Source organism: Colias philodice, chromosome 12 (assembly GCF_061535455.1).
Source record: "Colias philodice isolate Cphi_HAF_F1 chromosome 12, ilColPhil1 Martin Lab GWU primary, whole genome shotgun sequence".
NCBI lineage: Eukaryota > Metazoa > Arthropoda > Insecta > Lepidoptera > Pieridae > Colias > Colias philodice.
In genome coordinates this window covers 1,211,568-1,238,058 of record NC_143097.1, presented here as the reverse complement: position 1 = coordinate 1,238,058, position 26,491 = coordinate 1,211,568, and the positions used below count along the sequence as shown (strand labels likewise).

Genomic DNA, 26,491 nt, shown 5'->3' with positions numbered 1-26,491 from the left:
ATATAAAATTCTCGTGTCGCAGTGTTTGAAGTTAACTCCTCCGAAATAACTTGACTGATTCTCATGAAATTTTGTATTCATAATAAAAAAGTTCATAATAAAGTAGGTCTGAAAATTGGACAATATCTATTTTTCATACCCCTAAATGATAAGAATAAGGCAGAACAACGTTTGCCGGGACAGCTAGTAACATAAAATAACAATATTTAAGAATGGATGTTAAAATTCACGATGACTAAAGGTTTCATGTTTAATGTCAACATAATTTCCTGTCTTAATTGTTGTTATGAAAAATAATCTCGCCAAATTCATAGTTAAACATTAAAATATATTTAACTTTACTTGTATACAAGCGGTTTGTGTCGTCATATTATTAACAAGTAGTTATCACAGAAAATACCAACAAACTAAATATATTATGATACATTCTAAGTATGTAACATTTACTGACTTTTTTCTTAAATAGGCAATATTTTGCAAACAAAGATAGATAATTTACATAAAAAGACGCCTGCATGCTATGCCTTCAAGCCACACCTCTACGCCCGTCGGAGTGGGGAGCGTGAGGTTTTTCGTTACGCAATTTCTGGATTCGGTCCCCGCGCTCAAGGCCCGCGATAGAAGCTATGCAATAGCTTAAAAAAATATTTTTCTTCGTTGATCTCAATTCACTATGGCTGAAAGTTCTTTTTACTGGTTTTGATTTTAATTGTCATCTATACTAATATTATAAAGCTGAAGAATATGTATGTTTGAACGCGCTAATCTCGGGAACTACTGGTCCGATTTGAAAAATTCTTTCGGTGTTAGATAGCCCATTTATCGAGGAAGGCTATAGGCTATATATCATCTCGCTGAGACGAACAGGAGCGCAGCACTGCGGGTAAAACCGCAGAGCACAGCTAGTAACACATATTATAGTAGATTGACCTTGCTATGTGTGAAATTCTGATAATAATGTTTGTCAAAAAAAAAGATTCAGAGATTTAACGGTAAGTAAAAGTATACAGGGTGTCCCAAAAAGTAGTGATATACTGAAGCTGGGAGGTAGAGGACTTAGAGGGCTATCCGAATCACCCCCATGTGTGTTATGCGATTTTTCGTATTTTCGGAGTTATTACATCTTTTTCAATTTTTCATCTATCGCCGAGTGCGATGAGATTTTTATTTATGGTGACGTGAATTATTGCGCTAGATGCTTGATTTTTTTTGTGTGCTAAGCTGAAAGATAGGCCAATTCAGTATGGTAACATTTACTATCGTTAGATCTTCGAATGGAATAAAAAAAAGAATTAAATGCCAAGAAAGATAAAATTGCCCAGTATGTTCATAACTTCAAGGGCCCATAAAAAAATAAAATCACATAAAAAGGTTTTCCATTTGGCTTTTAAAAACTTGCTCTATCGATCAGGTAGCTACCCTAAAAATTTCATTTTATTATTCTGAAGGCTTCAATCGAAAAATTGAAATCTAAATGTGGTAAGTGCAAAATTTTTATTAACATGATGATCATTAAAACCAATAAATAGGTGTTTAATTACCAGAATTTTTTTAAAATAGCCCCGCTGTTGCTCAATGCAAGTGCGACATCACCGTAAAAAGTTGTCTTTTTAATGTCTGAATGCTCTTTTATCATTTTTAATGGTTTCTTCTGCTACTCTGAATTTCCGGGTTATTTCGTCCAAATTGTGGCAGTCTCTCGTCTTTGTAGTATCCCCACGGAAAAAATTCAATAGGGTTTATGTGCGGAGACCGTGGAGGCCAGGCTTAAGGGCAAAAGTACCCTGAAAGATGGATTGGTCGTTGCAACCTGCGCATGCGCCGGTGACGCCTGCTTTAAAGCCTGGCCTCCACGGTCCCTCGACCTAAACCCCATTGATTTGTTTCAATGGGGATACTAAAAAGACCTCGGCTACTTGAGAGAATGCCACAATTTGGACAAAATAACCCGGAAATTCATAGTAGCAGAAGAAACCATTAAAAATGATAAAAAAGCATTCAGACATTTAAAAGACAACTTTTTACGGTGATGTCGCACTTGCATTGAGCAACAGCGGGGCTATTTAAAAGAAATTCTGTTAATTAAACACCTATTTATTGGTTTTAATGACCATCATGTTAATAAAAATTTTGCACTTACCACATTTAGATTTCAATTTTTCAATTGAAGCCTTCAGAATAATAAAATGAAATTTTTAGGGTAGCTACCTGATCGATAGAGCAAGTTTTTAAAAGCCAAATGGAAAACCTTTTTATGTGATTTTATTTTTTTATGGGCCCTTGAAGTTATGAACATACTGGGTAATTTTATCTTTCTTGGCATTTAATTATTTTTTTTATTCCATTCGAAGATCTAACGATAGTAAATGTTACCATACTGAATTGGCCTATCTTTCAGCTTAGCACACAAAAAAAATCAAGCATCTAGCGCAATAATTCACGTCACCATCAATAAAAATCTCATCGTACTCGGCGATAGATGAAAAATTGAAAAAAATGTAATAACTCCGAAAATACGAAAAATCGCATAACACACATGGGGGTGATTCGGATAGCCCTCTAAGTCCTCTATCTCCCAGCTTCCGTTCATCACTACTTTTTGGGACACCCTGTATAAAGAAGATATAAGATATCAAATATTTGCTCTCTATCTTTATAATACAATTGTGTTTATTATTATGAAAGAGAGAATTTTCCTCTTACGTTGTTTTGTTTCTCTGTGGGGGTCATAGATTGTACAATACTTATTTATAATTATTATAATTTCCTTTTTCTTACACATTTTTTTTAAAGTACATAGTACGATCGTATTGATATTCGATTTCCTATGTCATATCATCTTTGATCTATATAATTTACGAATTTTGTTAATATATAACCTCTAAAAAAATTCCCTCTAGAAGTGTTTTTTTAAACCAAAATTAAAAATTTCTAGCAATAATAATGAAAATTGCCAAAACATACACTTGTTTAGAAGAGTTATAGTTACAGGAATTTCATTACACTGTATATTCTGATGTCTAGTATCGAAATATATCGAGCTATAGTATTCGTATCGATTTCCAGTTCACGGTGTGATAGCGGGCCAGTCTCGCACCGCTCGCCCGACCTTGGTCGGATCGACCGCTTACAAACGTTAGGGGACTTTTCGACGTTATCCAATAGCTTTCAATCTACCCCGGTACAAAGCGCGTTTCATACAAATTGGTAGCTGTATGTTTGGATTAACTTGAGGTTATTTAGCTGGAGTATACCTCTGTTGTACGGTGGTTTTGGGATTAATCCTTTAGGAAGATTCAGTCTGATGGATGTTAAGAATATTTACTAACCCATTACCCATCTTAATATATATAAATCTCGTGTCACAATGTTTGTCCTCACCGATTATAATAAAATTAGCACACCATGTGCAGTTCGATCCAACTTGAGAGATAGGATAGTTTAAACATATAGGTACCACGGGCGAAGCCGGGGCGGACCACTAGTAAAATATATAGGTGAACAGAGAGATAAATATGTAACGTATCCGCGCCAAGGGAACACGACATTTCCCATTTTCTTAGTTATATTACGCAAATTTTCGCCGGGAAGATTACGAAAGATGACGTAACACCTTGCAATATTTTATTTATTACGAGTGATAACTTTGACCTTTTTAATATGTTAATATTTATCGGGGTGTGTTATTTCTTTTTTCTAAACTTTGCAAAAGTAAATATGTTCTACAATATTGAAATATTCAATGTTATTTTCTTAAACTTAGGTTAATTCTATTTAATCACGCTCAGTTACGAAAGACCATGTGTCTTAGGGATGCTATAATCAAATTACTTTTACGAAGCAGCAATGAAAAACGTCGTAAAAGCGGGAAAAAATATTCCTTTTGATGCAGACGAAGTTGCATGGATCATCGATAACGTAAATTACAGTATTTTCTACACATTTAAAATATGCAGTGATATCCATTTAAAATATGTAAGTACTTACTATTTAAAAGATATAGAAAGAAGAAAGATAACCAGTGTATTCCACCATACACCATACATTTAAATAATTTGGAAAATCCAAAAGTGCACGCCTCATAATTTTTTTTTAATAAATATTTATTAATTATTGTTTTTGTTTATTTAATAACAATTAAACCACATCGAATCAGACCCTGAAAAATGAAAGGGTTCTATTCCTGAGCATACTCAAGCGTAAGAGAAAAAAAAAAGACTCGATTAGTAAAGTATTTCGGTGGCTATCGTGTTAACAAGAAAAAGGATCCGCACATACAGACACACGGACGTCCAAGACAGAACTTTTTTAAACTGTTTTTTAACTAGTTTAAATAACAAAAATGACATCAAAAATATCATGAACGTTAAAAATAGTGTTTTTTCTTAATATGTGTGTGTATGTATTATCTTACAAGTGCAATGTATGATACATAAAGACATTTTAAGTTTGAAAAATCAGATGTTTTGCGCGAAGTGACAGTAGTACCCACCTCAACGCTTCGCTTATGAGGCGTGCAAAATACCGATAAAAAATAATATAATTTAGCCTTGTTATATACCAATGTACCCATAGTTTAGCCCTAGTAATCGAATTCCATTAGTCCATTAGTCCATTAAATACAATATGATCTTTTTGTATCATTCTTACTTGATCTTTATGAATAAGTATTAAACAAATTATAAAAGAATTCACTAGTTTTTGGAAACTAATTTGCGATATTTGACAGATAGACGATATAAAGCAATATACGAATCTTACAAAGGAATATTTAAAAGCAAAATAATATCATTCTAACGACATAAAAATGAGGACATAAAAGGCCAAGGTAAATGACATCGTTACAATACTCAACTATGGAAAGTTAGAAAAGTTTAAAAAATGTCAACAAAGTTCTTGGAACTTGAAATTTATTATTACCATCGAAAGTTAGAAGTTTCGCATAAAAATATCAAATACTAGCTGTGCCGCGCGGTTTTACCTGGGCAACTAAATATTTATATATTTTTATGTTGCAACGAATCACTTCCATATCATCTCATATTGTAATCAGTCCGTGAAGTGGTTTGGCGTGAAAGAGTAACAAACAAACATCCTTTCATTCTTACAAACTGTCGAGTGTCACGTTTTTATTATAGTGGTTTTAGCTGTAGGACAGTCCTTCAATTAAAATAAATCTTAACATTTTTTACAGAACAATTTATAAACGAAATTTAGAGGACTCATAAAAACCTACAGCGATGTTCAGGGAATTTAACGTTTGAAATACACACAATACATCCAAAACTCTATGAGCATTGTCTTGCAAGTCAATCTAAATTTGTATAAAATCGATCCAAAGGTCACATTGGACGTTGAGTCGCAAATTGGTCGCAATTCCCTGAACACTAGGCTACTTCACGGCTAACCGTTGCCCGGGTTGTTAACGGGCCTTGTCACTTTGTGTTCGCTAGAAATCATTATATTCGCCCTCTCAATGTATTGTTCTGTTAACTGCTTCTATTAGTTTATGCAAATTGATATAGTTATGTCCAATATTTCCATAGAGGAGAAAGGAAGGAACAATATTAATTTGTTAAAGTTTGGTATTCCAATAGTAATATCCAATGTTTTAATAATAAATAAATAAATAATATTTTATTTCCTGATATTCATCCATATTTGTGTTAGTATACATTATTCTTACAAACTATGTTAGTAATACGTATTATTAAATTAAATTTCATACAAATTAAATTCATACAATTAAAAAGAAAAACAAGATTAAAACCATTAAAAATTATCACTTATAATACCACAAGAGCTTCAAAATTATCGGGTATTTTCCGATAGGTTCGTTGCAAACAAATGAAGGAGTCAAGTTTTTAGTCAAAGTTAAAAAATCACGAGCGCGAAGCGCGAGTGATTTTTCCTGAAAAACTTGACGATTTTATTTGTTTGCAGGGAACCTTGAGGGAAATGCCAGATAATTTTGAAGCTCGTGTGGTATTCGGGGGATTATTTTTCCGTCCCAAATGTCGGCCAATAATTTCACAATTGAATTCAACCTGTCAGTTTGACGTCAACGACCACAGAAAATTTTCAAAAAATTATCAGTATACCATGTAGGTTGTACCACGTGACGTCAAATGGTGCAATTCTATTGGTCGATATTTGGGTCGGAAAAATAATCCAAATTATCCATTGTCATAATTATATTGCGTACGATGTAAATTAGCCCACCGCTTAAGGAATGGACCGTCTACTTTCTCAATTAATGTCTTCAGAATACCATTGGAACTCTCACTTAATAGTGAAAAAGGAAGATAAGTATCTAAAGAAAAAGTTTTTCGTCATGCTTTGAAAATTTCTGAGGTTAAGTTTCACTGCTAAGCTGAGCGTTATGTACCTACGCTTTACATTTGTAACCGCTTCCTTGGTACAGTGGTTGACGCGTGAGCGTAGAACCGAGGGGTCCTGGGTTCGATTCCCGGTGGAGACGAAGAAAAAAAAATGTCTCGGTCTGGCAGGACACAGAAGGCTGATCACCTACTTGTCCCTAAAGAAAATCGATCAGTGAAACAGATGTATGAATAATGCATCTGCCCCTTACCCCACTACGGGGACACGGGACTTCACTTTTTACATTTGTAAGGTAATGTCGCTACCTTCAAAAATAATCTGAACGTATCTGGAAAGGAGTGAAGGTTAGGAAAAGGTACATAACGTAACCTATCTAAAATTTTAGTACAAAAGCCGAAACTCAATCTAAAGCAAATCCGTTTGAATAACAACTCAGATTCAATTAAAATACTTTATAACAGGTTGTAAAAACAATGAGGAACAAAAGACTTCTTGACGAACTTTTTGGCCATTAACTTTTTTCTCTTTGTACTCTTCTTATTTTCATTCTTTTACACAAAATAAAGTCTAGACACTTCATAACACTAATAAGGTTGAATTTTCTTTGAATATAAAATGTAGGGCTTACATATTCGTAACAGGTAACCGAAAAAGGCCCAAAAAGTCGGCCAATACTAACAAATCACCCAAATTACGAGTGTTTGACATAAGTAATGAGTTAAAGCATCTGAATAAATTTGCATTACTCCAATCAAATCTTTTGACAAATCCCACGACCACGTTTTCCACTTATTAAACACAGCCTTTAATCTCTCGAGCAACATCAATCAAGTCTTCGTAAACATGTTTACTAAGAACCCTTGAAAAAATATTTTCGAAGCGCCTAAGAGATTACTTTTTCTCTGCTTCTATGCTCCAGGTATTTTGTGTGTTTTACGAGAATTTTATCGTTTATAATATAGGTGTCTTTAGAGCTAACGTGAGGCACTAAATCCTTGAGACTATCTGATTAGACGTGTACCATATATCCGTCCTTGGAACATAATTACGTGGCCAGGATAAATTACTAGTTAGGTCTAGGAAAGTTAAGGGTTCAATTAGCCTACATATTTGTGTCAGCCAAGACATTACATTTTTAGGGACTGTGTTTCGAAGTATGTAATTTGAGACATTATATTTTAATTGGCATGTCCATATAATGGTTATAAGCCGGACAATAATTACAATGGTTACAGTAATAATATAGTACATCTTTTAGTACTATGGTAATAACGTAATAACAGTAATAGGGAGGGTTTGGATCACAAGACAGACACACGCAGATGGCCCCATAAACAGCGTATAGAGAATACTTAAATACGGTGTACATCATTACTATTGCTTTATTAATTATTACATATCACCCTGACAATGTCGTAAATTGGGAACAGGCTAATATAATATTAATATCGGGTAAAATACCGCCTTCCTCACCGCTATAATAAGCGAGGCATCAAAGAGTTAATTCAAACGCGTTTACCAAAGCGTGATTAATAGTTAATTATGCTCATTTAATAGTATATTAACTCTTTGGTGACGCAAAATGACGAGCAAGGATTTTAATTACAGGGCGGTGCAGATTTTCGGAGAATATTTTTGCGAGTGGCGGAAATTTGCTCATTTTAAATGGTGCTCTTGTTTAGAATATTAAATATTTACACTTCATTAAGTCGTAAATAACTAGAAAGACATTAAAGTATGGTATTGTTTAATATAAGGAAATAGGAAGGGTTATATTATCTACATACTATTATTAATAATTATGTACTATGACCATACTCATGTTCAATGGAGGCGGTCTTGATAGAGGATCGAGTTACAATGGTATTTGATACATACATATCATCACGGTAAATTACAATAGTTGTGTAACCAAATGCATATGGTACTTATTTTACATGGGTACATACTTATAATGAATAACATCAAATATTATTCCAGCATCTTCTAAATGTCTGAAAAGATTTAATGTTTCTTGTAAAAATTGTCTCATTTGTCGAAATGGAAACAGCTTTCTTTACCAAACGTATCTTCATTTTCCGTTACACGTTCTTAAGAATATTTCATGGAATATTTTGTTTAAGTACTTATATAAATATTTTTTTCTACATGTAATGATATACAAATTGCAATTTGCAGAAATTAGTATAAGCGAATCTTTTCGAGGTCGATTTGGCCCGTAATAATAAATTACGAATCACTCCAACCCTCGAGAGATCCAACAGATATCGGTAAACGAAGGTAATTTTGAGAGAAATTAAATTCACAGAACTTTATCTTCATCTGAGAGCCATATAATTGATTAATTCCCGCCGGACCATTTCATAAAAAAGAAAAATATTAACGATTCGCAGTCAAAGGCGGTTAAATTTAATTTAAATACAATCGAAATGAGAGTTGAGCATGATTAATTTGCTTTTATCGGCCTGTATATTTAATCGTTCAGCTTTATGGAATACAGAACTAAAATTAAGTTATATTTATATAGGTCTTAAAGGATATTTTCAAATCTTCATTTTGAACTTCTTTTACGATTTCCTTTATTAAGTTTTTGAAACTTCATTATTTATTTACTCTCTTCAGACCATTTTATGAAATTTTCAAGGAGTTCATGAAAGGGGCAATTCTACGATATGACCACGACATAGAACATTATTAAGTTCAATATAAAATTAAATGTCTGAAGAGCTATAAGCTTCAAATTTGTTGAATCTATTTGAGTGCATTTTATGTACATATGTGAGTCGGCGATGACTTAAATGTTTAACAAACATAAGCTCAAAATATATAATATTTAATAAATTTTCTTTTCTTTCCAGATACCAACCATGAGCGGTAAACCAAACATAACATAGCGTCTACAATGGGATCTCCAACGCATTCCATCCAGCCAATCACCATGAATCGTTGTCCAATACACATTATTCTGCCGATCTTCGCCATCCTACTACCATACACATCCACACTGAACTTACCCAGTGGAGATCCAGCTCCAGGCAGGTCACCAGGACCGCCTTTTGCAGAAACCAAGCTTGAAGGCAATCAAGAACTACCAATAGACACATTTGATGACAACCTGGAACTTCCCATAGAGATATACGATGAAACAACAACAGATATGACTACAGTAGAAGCTATAGGTGACGCGTGTGATTACGCGAGGATTCCAAGTGACAGTGCAGAGGTGGTGACGCTTGGTGACAGTGAAAGTGAAGTGAATTTGACGGTCAGTCATCCTGTGTTCGATGTGGCTGAGCTGGTGCGAGGTGTTGTTTATGATGGTAAGACACTTTTTTTAAATAGATGGATATCTATTGATAGAATTTTGAAACACGATTTAGGCCAAAGTTCATAGTGTTAAAAGGATAGTATTGTAATTCTAATTAAATTACAGGTAGAAAACAAAATTTAAGTAACAGTTCATACTGTGAAAGGGACAGTTTTGTAATTCTAATTAAATGAAATGTTTAGCAAAATAAGGAGTAGACTTTGATCTTTGAAATAGTGCTCTACATATTTTAAAATATTATTGTAAACTGTAATATCGTTTAAAAGTTTGGTGAATATTTACCAGGCTTGATATGAAAACGGATTATTTCCATTTATAATGAGATTGAAATTGCTGTATTGTTTCGTCTCGTCGCTTAATTGGGTAACTGCTAGATGTATACAAACGATAATTCCAACGATATAATGCCTAAATTCGAAACTATATTTGGTAATGTTAATTGAGTTATTCATACAACAGGCTATGATTAAGGATGCCTCATTAGAGCAACAAGTACAATGCGATATATTTTTTTTTAAACTTTTAATAAAACGGGGGTTAACTTTTTATCAGGATTTCAGTTGTTTTGCTATTTGGTACTTAAAGAGGCCGAAAAGTTTATTGGTTTGACCCTGTACCGCTCAATTCAAAAGTTACCAAGATTGAAGAAGAAAATATCGAACAAAACATCTTTAAACATCAACTTTCAATTCAACAAATCCACAAAATTTCGGACAGTGAAAATTCAAAAGGAAAATTTCATAAAACGTTTAACATTAAGAATCACAGGCGAAATCTCCGCGGCGCAAGAAGCTCAAATTAATGACTTCATAAAAGTGGAAGTTCGCAAACACTTAAGTTACTAACAAGTTGGGGTGTTCGTGCAAAAACTCTTAAGACCTGGGGATTCCTTCTAGGAATATCAATGAGGCGTAAGGTGGACCTGATGTGTTCAACGATGAATTGTTCTAACGAAGTACGGTAACGGTATTACAATATCCTATACCTATTTTGTACTAGCGGTCCGCCCCGGCTTCGCCCGTGGTACATGTTTACGTTTTCTCTACATAAGAACCATCCTCGTACTTCAAGGAATATAATAAAAAAAGAATTATCGAAATCGGTTCAGACATTCTCGAGTTATGCGCTTACCAACACATTTTGCGATTCATTTTTATATATAAGAAGAAGAAGAAGATTATGTCGCTAATGCTGGGGTATGTCAAGGGTGGTGGTTCGGACTATATTCCTATTTCTGCGATTGTATCACTAACATTCTAATAGTGATTTCTTAAGTTTTAAGTTTCTTAAGGGCTAAGGCTAACATAATAGATTCCGTGGAAATTCAAGCAAATATAACATGCGTATAATGACCGTCATTTCCTTGAAATCTCATGAAAATCTCAACCCAAGGTCATAAAATTGCTACAAAAGGAACCCTTATGATCCTAGACTTATGAATGCCTACGAGGAGTTACGAGGGAAAGCCAAATACTTAAAGAGAATACAAAAATGTTTCAAAGTCTTCATCAAATTTCAGTGGCCAAACTGAACTTGCGCCTACAATATTATCTTTTCTAATAATATTATAAAACTAAAGAGTTTGTTTGTTTGCTTAAACACGTTAATCACAGGAACTACGGGTCCGATTTGAAAAATTATTTTACTGTTAGGTATAAGATAGATGGGTATAAGGCTATATTATATCATCACGCTTAGACCAATAGGAGTGAAGCAATGCGGGTAAAGTCGCAGGGCACAGCTAGTAAGCTTTAAATTCAATCCCTACTTTACCATTTCATCAGAAGTAAAGATGACCTTTACAAAGCTCAGGTAAGTCAAAGTCTAACTTTACTGAACTTCATTTGCAACTATGAGCGTATGTGGAAACAAATGCATTCCATCACTTTCACAATAAGGTCGCAGATAACCTTTCCAAAGGTCAGGTAACGCAAAAGATTTGTATCTGTAGCTTTACAAACACTAGCAATTACGAGAAGCGACAGAAGACGGAATTTTAAATGCGCTGTTGCAATCATTCCACTGTGAATGGGTAATTTCAATTATCGCCGATACAATATTCATAACAGCCATGAATAGTCGGTCTGTGCCAGACGTAACAAATACATAGCACTTAGTTGACGATTGCACGTGGTATAAAGTAGGCTACGCACGTACCTAGGGCAGGGGCAATATTGGAACAATTTCAAATTTGGAACTTTTGAACCTTTTCAAACTTTGGAACAATTTTAAATTTCAAATTTGGAACAAATTGTTAGAGCCATTTCAGTTGTTCTCTAAATTGCCCCTGCTTGCCTATACTCATCACAATTATGGAGCCAATATAAGATGGAATTCCAATATTGCCCCTGCTGCAGGTACGTGAGTAGCCGGCTTTAAGTGTATATTTAAAGCACATTTTGTATGCAATAATAAATAGATGAGTGCAATTGACATTGCTAATTTTGTAAGAACGCTTTACGTGTTTGTTTTAAGCTTTTAAACGTGAAGGTTGAAACTATTAAGAGTGTTAATTATTAATGGTTTATATTTTGTGATGTATGAAATTTGAAAATGCAAACTACTTTATCGTGATTTATTCATTTAAAAAATATAAAAAGCTCTACTATTCTGGAGATGCACTTAAATATGTTATTACTTAAAATAAAGAATTAGATATTTTTTAACCTTTACAGCAGCTACAAAATCAGTGAAAATATATATAACATTGTAATGCCAGAGATCTCGTATACCTAATGGTTTAAATAGCAAACCTCTAATTCCCAGACTTCTTTTGCTTGCATTTTACGACTGCTTTTTTTAAACCACTTTTTTTATCTAACATATTTTGGTCTGTTGTCTTCGCCTGCTTCGTCTCAATCCTACTAAATTGTATACTTAAATCTTTCTCGATAATCACGCTATCTAATAAATAAAACTGCATCAAATTCTGTTGCGTAGTTTTAAAGATTATTAAGCTTATATATGGATTACTAGATTTCCACCCACGGCTTCGCCCGCGTTTGCAAAGGAAAACCCGCATAGTTCCCGTTCCCGTGGGATTTCCGGGATAAAAACTATCCTTTGTGTTAATCCAAGTTACCCTCTATATGTGTGCTAAATTTCATTGTAATCGGTTCAGTAGTTTTTACGTGAAAGAGTAACAAACATCCATACATCCATACATCCTTACAAACTTTCGCCTTTATAATATATATTAGATATTAGATTAGATGGACGGATAGATAGCGACAGCAACTTTGTTTTATGCTATGTAGTGATACCTAAACAAAATCACATAATCTGATATTTACTTATATTTGAATTAAAATTTATAATAATATAATAAAACAATGCATTTACTAATGCCAAAATGTTCCCCACATCATAATAATATTATTATAATGCAGAGGAAGTTTCTGCAACGTTGGCTTTCAGAGTTCGGCTTGCGGCTTGAATAACTGACTGTGTTCCCAATCAATGACATATTATATGAATAAACATTAATGCTATTTACAACAGTAAATATATACAAGAAATTTCAATGAAAAGGGGAAAGTTCGTTATAGAGGACGAACAAGTGTCATTGAGGGAAAGGATATACATATTATTTATTACGGTGTAAAACCACTGAAGGAAATTAGATGAAAATTGACAAATTATATGTTTGTGACATTGTAAATCTTTGTGTTCAATCATATATCAATGTAATGATATTCATTATTGGAAACAATTAACACTTTATAATTAATAAACACTTTTCTGTTTGTTAATTATTTACCTACTAGCTTACCGCCCGCGGCTTCGCCCGCTTTGTCTAACCTAATGAATTATATTATACTAAAACCTTCCTCTTGAATCACTCTATCTATTAAAAAAACGCATCATAATCCGTTGCGTAGTTTTAAAGATTTAAGCATACATAGGGATATAGGGACAGAGAAAGCGACTTTGTTTTATACTATGTAGTGATAATATAATATTGCCATGGAACTCTTGTTTTCAACATAATATATACCAAGGGACACTACCTATATAGTTAAACATGTTTTAATCTCATGGACAGAGGCTTGGCTCAAAGCAGTCTTGTCATGTTTCACATAGTTAATATGTCGCCGCCATTTGCTATAACCTTGTTCAAGTGTATGCAACTAAGACTAGTGTCTTGCTGCAACTTTGGTTGCGTTTAGATAAAATTTGTTAATGCGGCAAATAGAGTTAAGATTTTCTTCTCTATGTGTTGTACATTTTTGTTAATTAGAAAATTGAGAAGTTTGAATATGATCTTAAAATAAATACCGTTATGGATACAAAATATTTTAGTGAAAGTGCTATAATATTAATTATCAATTCACTTTATTAAGGGGCACATTTTTCTATCAGGGAATATCAATACACACATTCCATAGCATTTTAATGCTGAATACGTAAACGTTGCGTTTTAAGTTTTTTTTTTCTATTCTATACTTATCCCGTTTTATTATCTCTGGAACAATGCCAAACTTAATCGTATCTGCAAAAATCTCCGAATTTTCTTTCAATTTCAAACTATTGGAAACAGCCTTTCCTTGCAATTCCTTAATTTCAATTTCTTTACATTTCTTAATTTAATCTAACTATAACGTTTACAATAAAAACTGTTAAAATTAATATATTATTTTGCGATGTAGAATTGTTTTAAATCGATAAACTATAAATGTATATGTTTTAGCTTTACATATTAAGGGAATTATGTCCCTCGAGATGTCAAATGTTACATATAACCTATCCTTAGAAAGTTCGTATTTGATCGTATCTTGTAAAATCAAGATGAGAAGACGGGTTGTTTCCTTTGTTGTATGAGACAAATCGTGTGGAAATTTGTAGAGAGACATCTTGCAGATAGTAGAATTTTTAACAGCGTATTTTGGATTCGATTTAAAAGTGGTTTGCTAAATGTATATGTGAATGAGATCAGCGATATCCCTTTGGCGCGAAGTATCTGTCTTAAAAGAAATAATAAAAGAGATTCTTGGAAAAATACTTATTATTTTTTTATGATCGTGAGTCGGCGTTGTTCAAATATCTATAAAAATGGCGTTTAATTCTATGATAGTTAAAAATGACACAAATAATACATCAGGTATACATGATAATATGCACACCTCGTTCTTAAATACTGCATGAGATTCATAAGTCACTAAATAATTGAAAAAATGTATCAAAGTAACCTTCAAAAGAAAGAACGCTCCTTTATAAAGAAGTTGGTCTTTATCGACCACATATAAATATATTACAAAATAAATAACCAAAGCATTTACATGCAACAAGATCGACTTAGCATCCATTGTAGCCACATCCATTGTTCGCTAATGGATTGCAGAACCGTGATCCGAGCTTCGGCGTTACAAAGCATTTTCCACTAAGGTAATTCATCTTCTGGAATATTCCAACTTATTGTGTTATTGCGCAGTTCTAGATAGTTATATAGTTCATGGTTATTGCTAATTCTTTTCGTTTTTAGGTTACAATGTTTGTGAAATGTACTGGCATTATTACAGTAGTAATGCAAAGGTAAGACCTTATGAATTGCATATTTTAACATAGCAGTTTTGTTAACGATAGAATATTTACGTGAGCTCTTAAAATATCTCCAAATCAATAAGCTATTACCAGTTAACTACTTCAAAGTCAAGACCTATTGTTAGACGCAAGTTTGTAGAATTCTATTCAAATTATTTTTATTATCATTTTGCTATTCACATTTTTTGCAAGTACATTCACACCATGCGACCTTACTTTAAAATATATACCAATTTATTTTGAATTTTTGCTTTATTCTTGTCTAGCTCTTGCATCTTAAAGGATATTTGTCTTTAGTCATCACAAACTATTGTACCGTATGTCTAACATCTGTATTTTACGATAACATTATGTAGATAGGGGTCACGTATCATTTCCTAACGATCTAACGTCAGCACATTCTGAGATGTTTGGGTCCAGGACAACATTACTGTGCCGGGTTATAGGACAACATTACATGGTTGGGTTATAAGGGTATGTATGATTAATTATATTACATTTTCATGAGACTTAAGTGGTTTGTAGTTTCCGCATAAGAAAAGGTATTTATTGCTCTACGAGGAATATACTTTATACACAAACACTTTGCCATAATATGATGCATTTTGTAATACTACTATGCTGTTGAGATCTACAAATCTATAACTACATTATATTCTTTATTTTACAATACATTTTTTAAGAGACCGTAGCCAAGAAGGAATCTAAAACCATATATTCAAGTCTTGGAAACTGTTTATTCAAAATGCTTTATTTACTCGATTTACAAAACAACTATGTAAGATGCTTATTTTCTAGAACTTGGTTCTTTGTGTGTCTACGGTCTACTCTTTACCTTACTATTATACTTAATAATATTATAGAGCAGTGAGTACTGCTCTATCATTTTTGGATTACTTTGTATATCAATTATAGCCAGGTTGCCTGGCAGAGATTGTTGTGTAGCAATAAGGCCGCCTATTGTGCAAAATTTTTGTACCTCACTAATTTGTACCACATTTCCTATATTGTTTTGTACAATGAAGTGTTATAAATAAATAAATATAGCTCTATACAGTGTAATCAGGCTACATCTATGTACTATAAGGTCTGTACACACTATATTTGTTTTACTTTATATCTATAGCCGTTTACAGTGAAATTGGGAAAGCATAAGGTCTGTACACACTGCCGGTAATCACTCGAATCTTTCACCCGAACACGCGAGCGCGTCACGAAACGCTGTAGCACATTATTACAAGCTTACTCGCTAAGTTGTAAGGCTGTGGACACATTGTAAGAGCGAAAAGATTTTCAAAGTGTGTGAAATTGGGTTCGGGAATAGCTGTAGATAGAAATGTTATTTACGACAACTCTGACATATTCCAATTATTCATTAACAGTAGAGAGAAGTATAAAATTTAAGAATTTTTTTTTTAAAATCGTGTTTATGTCTCCTATTTCTTCAATTATATAAAGAAATATACTCAAGTCTACTTGAACTGTAAATATATTTTCTACTAGCTGTGCCGCGCGGTTTCACCTGCATTGCTCCGCTCCTGTTGGTCTTAGGTGATGATATATATAGCCTATAACCTTCCACGATAAATGGGCTATCTAACACCGAAAGAATTTTTCAAATCGGACCAGCAGTTCCTGAGATTAGCGCGTTCAAACAAACAAACAAACTCTTCAGCTTTATAATATTATATTATAGTATAGATTTTACATGGTAGAGACAAGACTAAAACCCAAATGCAAAACAATCCTCTCATCCCACTTAATTTGATTATTTGTCCTTTTCGTCTATTGTATACTAAAATTACTCCGTAAATGTAAAATCAAGGCACAAACGCGCTCATCAATCATACAAGCCTAAATACTAATGATTTTATAATAATAATAATTTTCTACTGGGCAGTGAACGTCCCTTTTCACTTTATGTCGACTTAGTTGGAAAATAATTATTACCTTCGTATTTCAGTGATAAATCACGCCGAAAATTACTTCCTATAACGGAACGCGCTTGAACGAAGGAAGTCCAGTCCTCACAGAGATAGGTTTTCTAATAGCTTTCATAGTTTGTTATGTTTAAATGAGCCTTATATATTTCAGTTATATTATGTTTTTAAGTCTAAAACTAAATAGCAAAACTAGACAATTGATAAGCGTGATTATCATATCTAGTACCTATAATATTTTATTATCTTTGGTATCATTATGATTACGTACCATTCTTTGTAATGAATTTTTATTTTAATAGAGTTGTAAATATTTTTAGATTATTCGGCAAATGATAATCTACTAGAAGAGCGTAAGCTGAAAACAACCTTATCTGCTATAAATATTAACCTATAGATACATATTATATTGCATATAGCAATACTGTAAAATGTAATTAACTAACACAATCCCCTCACTATTAAATCAGGTAACACATAGCTCCCACCAAGCTCGCATTTCCGAGAATAAATGAAAACCCTCCACAAACAGCACTAGTTAACCCTAATTGCATAAACGGAACCCCAAACGGCAAAACACTGCCACACTCGAGGTGTACTTAAAAAACTTAATTTAAAATTTGCGGCAGGTTGGCGGGTACAATTAATTTCCACGATTCCACCGGAAGGTTGAATTTTTCGTACTTAACGCCTGAAGAGGCCGCTACCATTCCATTTCTGCGGTACAACTTGACCAACTTTGAGATGCATTGAAATAAATTGAATGCAATTTTTTCAATGTCATATCTATTTTTCTGTAAGGTCAGGTTTAATGTTATTCTTGAGCAAGGTTTAACAGAATTAAACGTGGATTTTAAATATATTTGTCTGTTGCATTTTCGTCTTTTGTACGAAATATGTCGATTATAAATAATAACCACGGGCATATTTCAATTTTCACGTTTAGAATACTCAGTTAATTAATATTTAAAGTGATATTAAAATACTTCGTAAGTTTCCAGAATTAATTACAAACTTGTTTCACTGGTCAATTCGCTCCTGCAATCTGCCAAATTATGACGTATTTTTGTCTTTCTTCTTGTTTATATTATGCTCACTGCATACGCTATAATAGTAGTTATATATAGTAGTAGAATATAAACTAAAGACGTCATCATCTCTCACCCACATGAAAAGTAAATACAGATACAAAATAACAAAAAATTCAATACCTGTCCAACGTGTGATCTTCTGCCGTATAATATTTTCAACGTGACCCAATTTTTCCGCGTTATATTAAATTCTATCAAAATATATTCAAAGATGTGAACCAATTAAGGCTTTACAAATTTAATCAAACGTTTACGGATTGGCCAGTTTGTTTAGGACATAATTCCTCCATAGCTTTCCGCAGAGTGTAACTGAAGTATAATCTTGTTTGAAGGGGACTACTTGACTTGTTGAAGAGTCTTTAGACTGTTTTGTTACTGTTAAAATTAATAGATTCGATAATGTATGTGTAGTGTGTACCCTTATGTTTATTAGGTACATTCGATTATATTTCCTTATGCTTTGAGATCTATTTGAAATTACAAATTAGTGTTTTATAAATAGAAAGAAGTCTTACGACAGAAATTAGTATGCTTTTCGATGGTGAAATTAAAAACAATTGCAATGGATTTTAATCATTGAGTATTTCAATAGTTTAGCTATAGCCCATACATATACATGGTGAAGTAATGAATAAAACGCATTTTAATTCATATCAAAAGCTTAATGAATAATCATGTAATTTTTAATTTATAATACCGCAGTAATAAGAAACAAATATTTTTTGAAGCAAGTGCCTCCATCGTATAAAATGGTTTCATGAATAAAATATTTTAATAGTATAAATTAATAAATAAAGATAACGTTTTTACGTTAAAATTAGTCAGATAAATAAAATATGCCACAATAATTTCAACGCAATAAACACAAACTTTTAACTCTCCCTAGCTTTCCATACTATTTTAAATATTCAGAAATTTGCGTAAAATTTTCTTCATTACTTCACCGTAATAGCGCCGTTTAGAATTCATTTAGCAGGTTAATCTCACATTCAGGCTTTATTAGCCGTATTGAAAATTTTATTTGCGAGCGAGAATTTACCCTTCAGTGATTTTAACGTCTCTTTCTATGGAGATATACTTTTAAAACTAGATGTGTGAAAACACTAATAAATAAAGAAATAGGTAAGTATGACGGTTACGTTCAAGTTGAAATATATAGCTGTGCCCCGCGGTTTTACGCATTTGCTCCGCTCCAGTTGGTCTTAGCGTGATGATATACATAGCCTTCCTCGATAAATGGGGCTATCTAACGCCGAAATATTTTTTTCAAATCAGACCAGTAGTTCCTGAGATTAGCGCGTTCAAAAAAATGAATTAACTCTTCAGCATACATAAAGATTGCAAATTTTAATTCAGATAAATTCGCTGTATATTACCTATACAATTCGTTATTTTGAGTTTGTACGTTAATTACAATTTTTAATAACGTTCGTAAGAGCTACATCGGTTGTACGAAATTTTGACCTTTGACATAAACAGATTTAAACCATAGCCTTTCCGCTACAGCGTGAAAAATTTATAATTACAATATTTGTAACAAGGTTTAAACGTGTTTCAAATTTCAATCGTCTCTTATGTGCAGTGAATACTTAATGAATATAAAGATATCTATACTATGTTAATATTATAAAGCTGAAGAGTTTGTTTGTTTGTTTGAACGCGCCAATCTCGGGAACTACTGGTCCGATTAGAAAAATTATTTCGATGTTAGATAGCCCCTTTATCGAGGAAGGCTAAGGCTATATATCATCTCGCTGAGACCAACAGGAGCGGAGCACTGCGGGTAAAACCGCGGAGCATTGCTGGTAAGAAATAAAAATAAGCAAATATAAATAAATGTTCTCTCAATCGATTCCAGACTGAATGACTTCGAATAACGAATGAAAATAATAAAGAAACCAAACGATCAAATTATTGCTGAGTCACATTTGAAATCAAAATGGCGTCGACATGAGAATTCTATTATCGTGACATGTTTCAACCTTCAAATATAATTATTTTAACGTCTACCTTACTAATGTTGTTATATATATATTTTGGCTGCAGAGCTAGAAATTTACAATTACATACATGAAAGCACTTTATTAATTGAATATTTTCTTTTTTCGTTAGAAAACTATATTTCCTCATGCTATTGAACTTATAAGAAACACAATGAGAGCTTTATATTAAAAACACTGTAGAAAAACACATTTCCTAATAAATCTCCTTACAAGATAAATTTTATAACATTTTCTATTATTGTGTTTCTTCTTACATTATTAATGAGGCATACAATCTTAATGTTATGTAGATTTCGCGGAAAAAACATTTCAATGTTGTTATAATATTATTTTATACACAACTAGCTTTCCGCCCGCGGCTTCGCCCGCGTTTTCAAAGAAAAACCTGTTCCCGTAGGATTTCCGGGATAAAACCTATCCTATGTCCTTTCTCGGGTATCAAAATATCTCTATACCAAATTTCATGCAAATTGGTTCAGTAGTTTAGGCGTGATTGAGTAACAGACAGACAGACAGAGTTACTTTCGCATTTATAATATTAGTATGGATTATATGTACCTTCATCATAATATTATAATTTAGGTTTTATCGTTTTATCTGATATTAATAACAGCTTTATGGGAATTCAGTTTTGATATTATAAATATTATAATTACATTTTACATCATCATAATATAATTTTAATTCGCAAAACTGAAATTTAAATTCGAAATTTTCCGTAGCAAAAGGTCATGCCATTTAACATTCATGTAGGTACACTAAAAAATGAAATACACTGAAAACAATATGATGCGGCCGCCATCTTGAATTTAAAGTGACGTAACATTACAAGCACAGGAAGGGACTATTCTAAACAATGTACATCGTTTGTCAAATTATGACAGGAAGCTACGTACAGGCTAATACAACATTCCCGTCGCAGTCGAGTAATAACACTTATTTGCTGAATTAGAACAAGGATTACCTTCGAGTAATAACACTTATTTGCTGAATTAGAACAAGGATTACCTTAGCATAGAATTACATCTGGTATAATTTTCTCGATTTGTTTACGTCACATGCCTGAGTTTATTCAGGAGCGACTTGATTTATATCCAGTAAAAAGATAAATTGACGGCCATTTTTCTTTACATTTCTTTCTGTAAAGGTTTATTTTGTAACTTATTTTTTACTACTTAAAAATAAATAAAGCTATTTAAGTTCCTGCATTGTAGAGCTATAAACAAAATATTTTTCTTTTCTTAGTTAATCTTGTAGATTTACGACTAAGATTTTTTATACACATTTAATAGAATCTGGAGTAGCTGCTTTTTATCCATGTGAGGAAAGCTACAGTCAGAAGCAATATATAATTTGCTCGTAATTCATCCTTACACAAATATCGGTACAATGGGTATCGAAAAACCTTAAATTTAGTTATTTTGCTGACAACGCACTAACAATGTCCCCAGCATTGCTGGTGCCTATGGGCGACTCAGTACCCTTACATCAGGTGACGCGTCTGCTCTGTTGCCTCCTCTTATATAAAAAAAAAATACCTACCTATAGTGTTTTCAGGATTCAAAAGCACTCGTAGATTTTAAAGTCTAATTGAATAAATAAATATTTGAGTTTGAGTATAGTCTAGTTAAATAAAAATACGTGTTTGAATTTATTTAATGATAATCTGTTTCTTTTCTGTTACCATAGGCTCAAATGGACACAATATTTGCATTCACCGTTCCATACAGTTTACAGTCTGTCAATGTTTAGAGTTCGTATCGTCAAACATAATTCTGAGTAAAACCAGTAGGTATTTCAGATTAAATCAAACCGTTTATTTGTAATGTTGGTAACAGATGACATGTGACCATTTCTCTATTACAAAAGTATACGAATTGCATATTACGGATATAACTGCAACTAATAATCGAATTTATGAAAAAAAAGATTTCATAAGGGCAGAAGCTGGATTAAAAACAACATCGTAATCAACCCTTTAAAATCCCATTTTTATTTAAGGAGAATGTTTATAGAATATAAGGAGGAATTTTTATTGATGGAGATAATTTGCCATGATTCTACCATTTAAATGTAAAACATCCTACACCTACGATATATTTATGCTTGCTCTACATTTCTGAGTGCCCTATAAGTTTAATTCAAAATGTATCACAATTTATATGTGCCTCTTTTTACCTACGTAGTAAATAATCAAAGATGAATTGTTATTTTTTCGGATACTTTTGGTTCGAATTTATAAATATTTTTGTGTTCAATAGTTGATAAAAGAAGGCTATAATCCAAAAAAAGCGAAATTGAAAAGAAAAATTGATAAACTAATTAAAAATCTTGAAAGGCGGAACTGTCTTGTCTACGCAAACGAGGCCTTACCCGTTACCTAAGATATTACGATATATGAATATCGATCATATGTCCAAAGCTCTCCTAACACAGTCGGTTTTCGGTCCACACTGATGAAGGCACATAAATCCAACCCGTGGAGTATCTCCTGATTCACGTCCTTGACAAATTGGCACACATCCATATATCGATCTGTTACATAACAAATATTTTATGTAGTTGCTAGGGCTGTCCACATCATGTAAAATTTGGAAACAATATTTTAATCTGTTTAAGAATTTTTCTTACTGCTTCTGGTAGATGTTTAATGATGATTGGATCGATGTCTTAGATCCTTAAGTAAGATCTAATATTGATGTGCAACTATTAAACTATTTATTGTACATATTTTTAAAAGTAGGTCATTCAAATATCTTAACAATTTTAATCTTTTTAACAAGCTATAATATACCTACTTGAACTTATTGAATAATTTATGCATCTGTAACAATAAATTCTAATAATATCTGCTAACTTTATTCAGGAATCGTTCTTTTATTTTTTATTTTGTAATCACAAAAGAATAAATTATTTATCCATTGCATTGACATAACAATACACAGCCGAGACTAACGGATATTTATTTGTTTGAAATCATAAGTCAAGCGTTAAAATACTACAAAAAGCACTTCAATAATGCTTTATTTCCTAGTCATCGTGATTTATTAAATGTGAATTTTGAATGATTTATGTAAGCTTTGAACAATGCGTGTTTACGTCATAGCGTATTTCGTGGACTAATTATTAATAAAAAAGAGCGTGTATGCTGAGCACTCGTGTCAGAAGTGAAACTTCTCTGGCAAGATTCAAAGACCACCAAAATCGTTGCATTATTCCATGTCGTGACGGTATTGCCATGACGCGGCACCTATAGAAATTTCATTTCAAAAAGTGAATTCCCGTGTCCTCTAGTGGGGTATGGGACAGATGCATTATGCATCTGTTTCACTGATCAATTTTTCTTTAGGGGCAAGTAGGTAGCCTTCTGACCGAGACATTTTTTTTGCTTAGTCTCCACCTTTAAACTCAAACATTTATTTATTCAATTAGACTTCTTCTAGAAGCATTTTTGAATCGTCATATCGGCATTTTCCCCCGATTTGGAAAGCAGTTTATAAGGAAAAGAACCGGCAAGAAACTCCGTAGCAGAATCTCCGAAGCGGAAATGAACCCAAAGGCCTCCCGGTTCGACGTTCACAAGTTAACCATGGTACCAAAAGAACGGTCATTGTAATTATTTTATGTATGCCAAATTATTGTAGTTGGCAACCCTACACAACTTAGCTTTATGAGTTCTGTGCCCTCTCGTAACTTCAGACGTTGATAAATGCATATTTCTATGAACTCTGCGCCATTTTACAGTTATTACATCCATACATAATAAATATTTTACATAAACTAGCGTAGCATATTGTATTTAGAACGCTGCAACAACGAAATATTTTATCTATGAATCGATTTTGGTGCTAACAGCGACTTGCTCATAATTTTGCGGGGTTTCATAAAAATATCAAAATATGTGCGTGTGCACTATTTGCCATGATTTATTGATTGTTTTAATTATTTTTATTACAAAGTATTGCTTTGCAGGTTGTAATATTATGTAACTACCAGTGGTTATATTATTTAACTATCGTAGGTATTTACGTTAAATCAAATAAATTATTTACTTGTAAATGTTTAAAGCTTTAGCCTGTAGTTCAAATATTGCGTACACACACAATTAACGTATAACAGGAGACAATTATATGCATTGACAAATATACATAATATATGAACTGTATGCATAGAATGTTGACTGCAAACCTGTGTACACGAAAACCAGCACATTCCAAACACAATGCCACCACTAAACTCGTTGCATCATCTACGAAACTAAGTTTTCAAATTGCCATTCGACCTACTAATGATACAACTAGGATAGTAATAGAGTCTCCCCTAAGAGCAGTTTCAGACAGGCGTGCATGGACAATATTTTTTGTCACAAGCTCAACTCGTACGAACATTGACGCGCTTTTAAGCTCGTATACAACGGACAAGATTTAGACATACATAGTGACATAGAGACAGAGAAAACGACTTTGTTTTATACTATGTAGTGATAGTTATGTTTACGCGAGTCCAGTTTTTTGAAGCGCGTAAAGTAGCGCGCGTGTAAGTGCGTATTTTGAAACCACTGCAGATAAATATGCTAGTCTGAAATGGCTCTAAGAGGAGAGGGAGGCAGTCGATACGGGTGCAACGACCTAGGTAGCGTTTTATATTTGACTAATTACCATGAATATCGCTCAGTGAATCGTGAAACCGCTTTGTAAATTATAGTTTTGGGTCTCGTGTAGTGTGGTGATACTATGTATTTAACTTTGACGAATTTGTGGTATACAATATCTGTATGTGTGTGTGTCCATTAGTTTAGTTTGTTAATAGTAGCATGTTTGGAAGAAATAAAAGCAATCATTCCAAAATATTCTGTTTTCATTGAAACAATATTTACTGTCACGATTTCAAACACTTTGTAGCTACCTAATTGGTGAAATGTTTTTCATACCAAATAATAATAATAATAATAATAAAAATCTTTATTGACATAATAATTGTACAGGTCTAGATAATGAATCCTTCGACTCCTGAACTAGTTAAAACTGTGTCTCAGGAGCCAGAGGCTTCTCCCAATATTGATCATAGTATTATGTCTATAAACTAAACTAAAAGCTCTAAAATAACAAAAATAAAGACAAGGTAAGTTAAATTTATACGTAAGCGCATTTGTGTATAATATCTAGATGAATGTGAGTGAGTGTGTGTGTGTGTATGTGGGTGTGTGTGGGTGTGTGAGAGTGTGTGCGTGTGTGCGTGTGTGAATGAGTGAGTGTAGTTGTGCATAAATGTTGTAATTTATAAACATTTTCTGTTGATGTGATTTATTATATACAATTTTTTTTTATCTATACTATGTTGTTAAAAGATCCCTTAAAATAATTTCAGTATCGTCGTAGTCAAAGTTCTCAAGCCAGGTGAGTATTAAGTTTTTTATTCCATTATTGTTTACTTTTTTCAATTTTAATTCTTTATTTATAATATTGTACAGGTGCGGCGCAACTACATTGTAGTGCTTTTGTGCGAATCTTGATTTCGTTATCGGAAATGGGCAACGGTCCACACGCTTGGTACTTTCAGGTAAGTAAGGCACGTCCTTTTTATGATAGCGTCTCAGGGTTTCAAATATGAAAAGCTTTCTGATACTTAAAACTCTGGCTTTTTTATAAACCTCACTTGTGGGATGACTGAATGGTAGATGAAGGCAGACTTTAAGAATTGCTCTCTGGGCACGCTCAGCTGTTATAAGGAGCGATTTGGATGCATTGCCCCAAGCACATATACAATACCTTATTAAACATTCGCACAAGGATTTATAGGTTTCTATTACTAATTTTTGTTCTGCGACAGATCTCAAAGTTTTAAAAATATAAATTAGTTGACGAACTCTAGTAGATAAAGTGGAAATATGTGAAGTCCAATTCAAATTGTCATCGATCTGAACTCCAAGATATTTAATGGAGTGAACACGCGAGAGCGTAGCACAGTTGCAGCTTCCGATATGGTTACCACGATTACATGGGTGAGTGTGTATTTTAAGAATCGTGTCTTCACTAGCGGCACCTTTTGATGTAATACTATAACACATATATTTCGTTTTGCTAGTATTGATAGTGAGTAAGCTATTTTCCAACCAACTAGTCACTACGGAAAGGCAATCTTCAGCAAGTTTTGTTACAGTTGACCAAGTCTTATCGTGGACGAGTAAAACAGTATCGTCTGCGAACATGAAAAGATCAAGTCCACGTAAGGTAATACAACATAGGT

At 33.0% G+C, this 26,491-nt stretch overlaps 1 protein-coding gene across 1 annotated transcript in view; it reads left to right on the top strand.

Annotated features, from left to right (window-relative positions):
• The window catches only part of LOC149483757 (uncharacterized), a 190,310-nt gene that overhangs the window by 51,350 nt on the left and 112,469 nt on the right, over positions 1-26,491 (top strand). The window contains exon 2 of the mRNA XM_089702006.1: positions 9,201-9,662. Within this exon, the coding sequence (XP_089558132.1) occupies positions 9,245-9,662 (418 nt within the window). The 5' untranslated portion in view covers positions 9,201-9,244. The remainder of the gene's footprint in view (positions 1-9,200; positions 9,663-26,491) is intronic.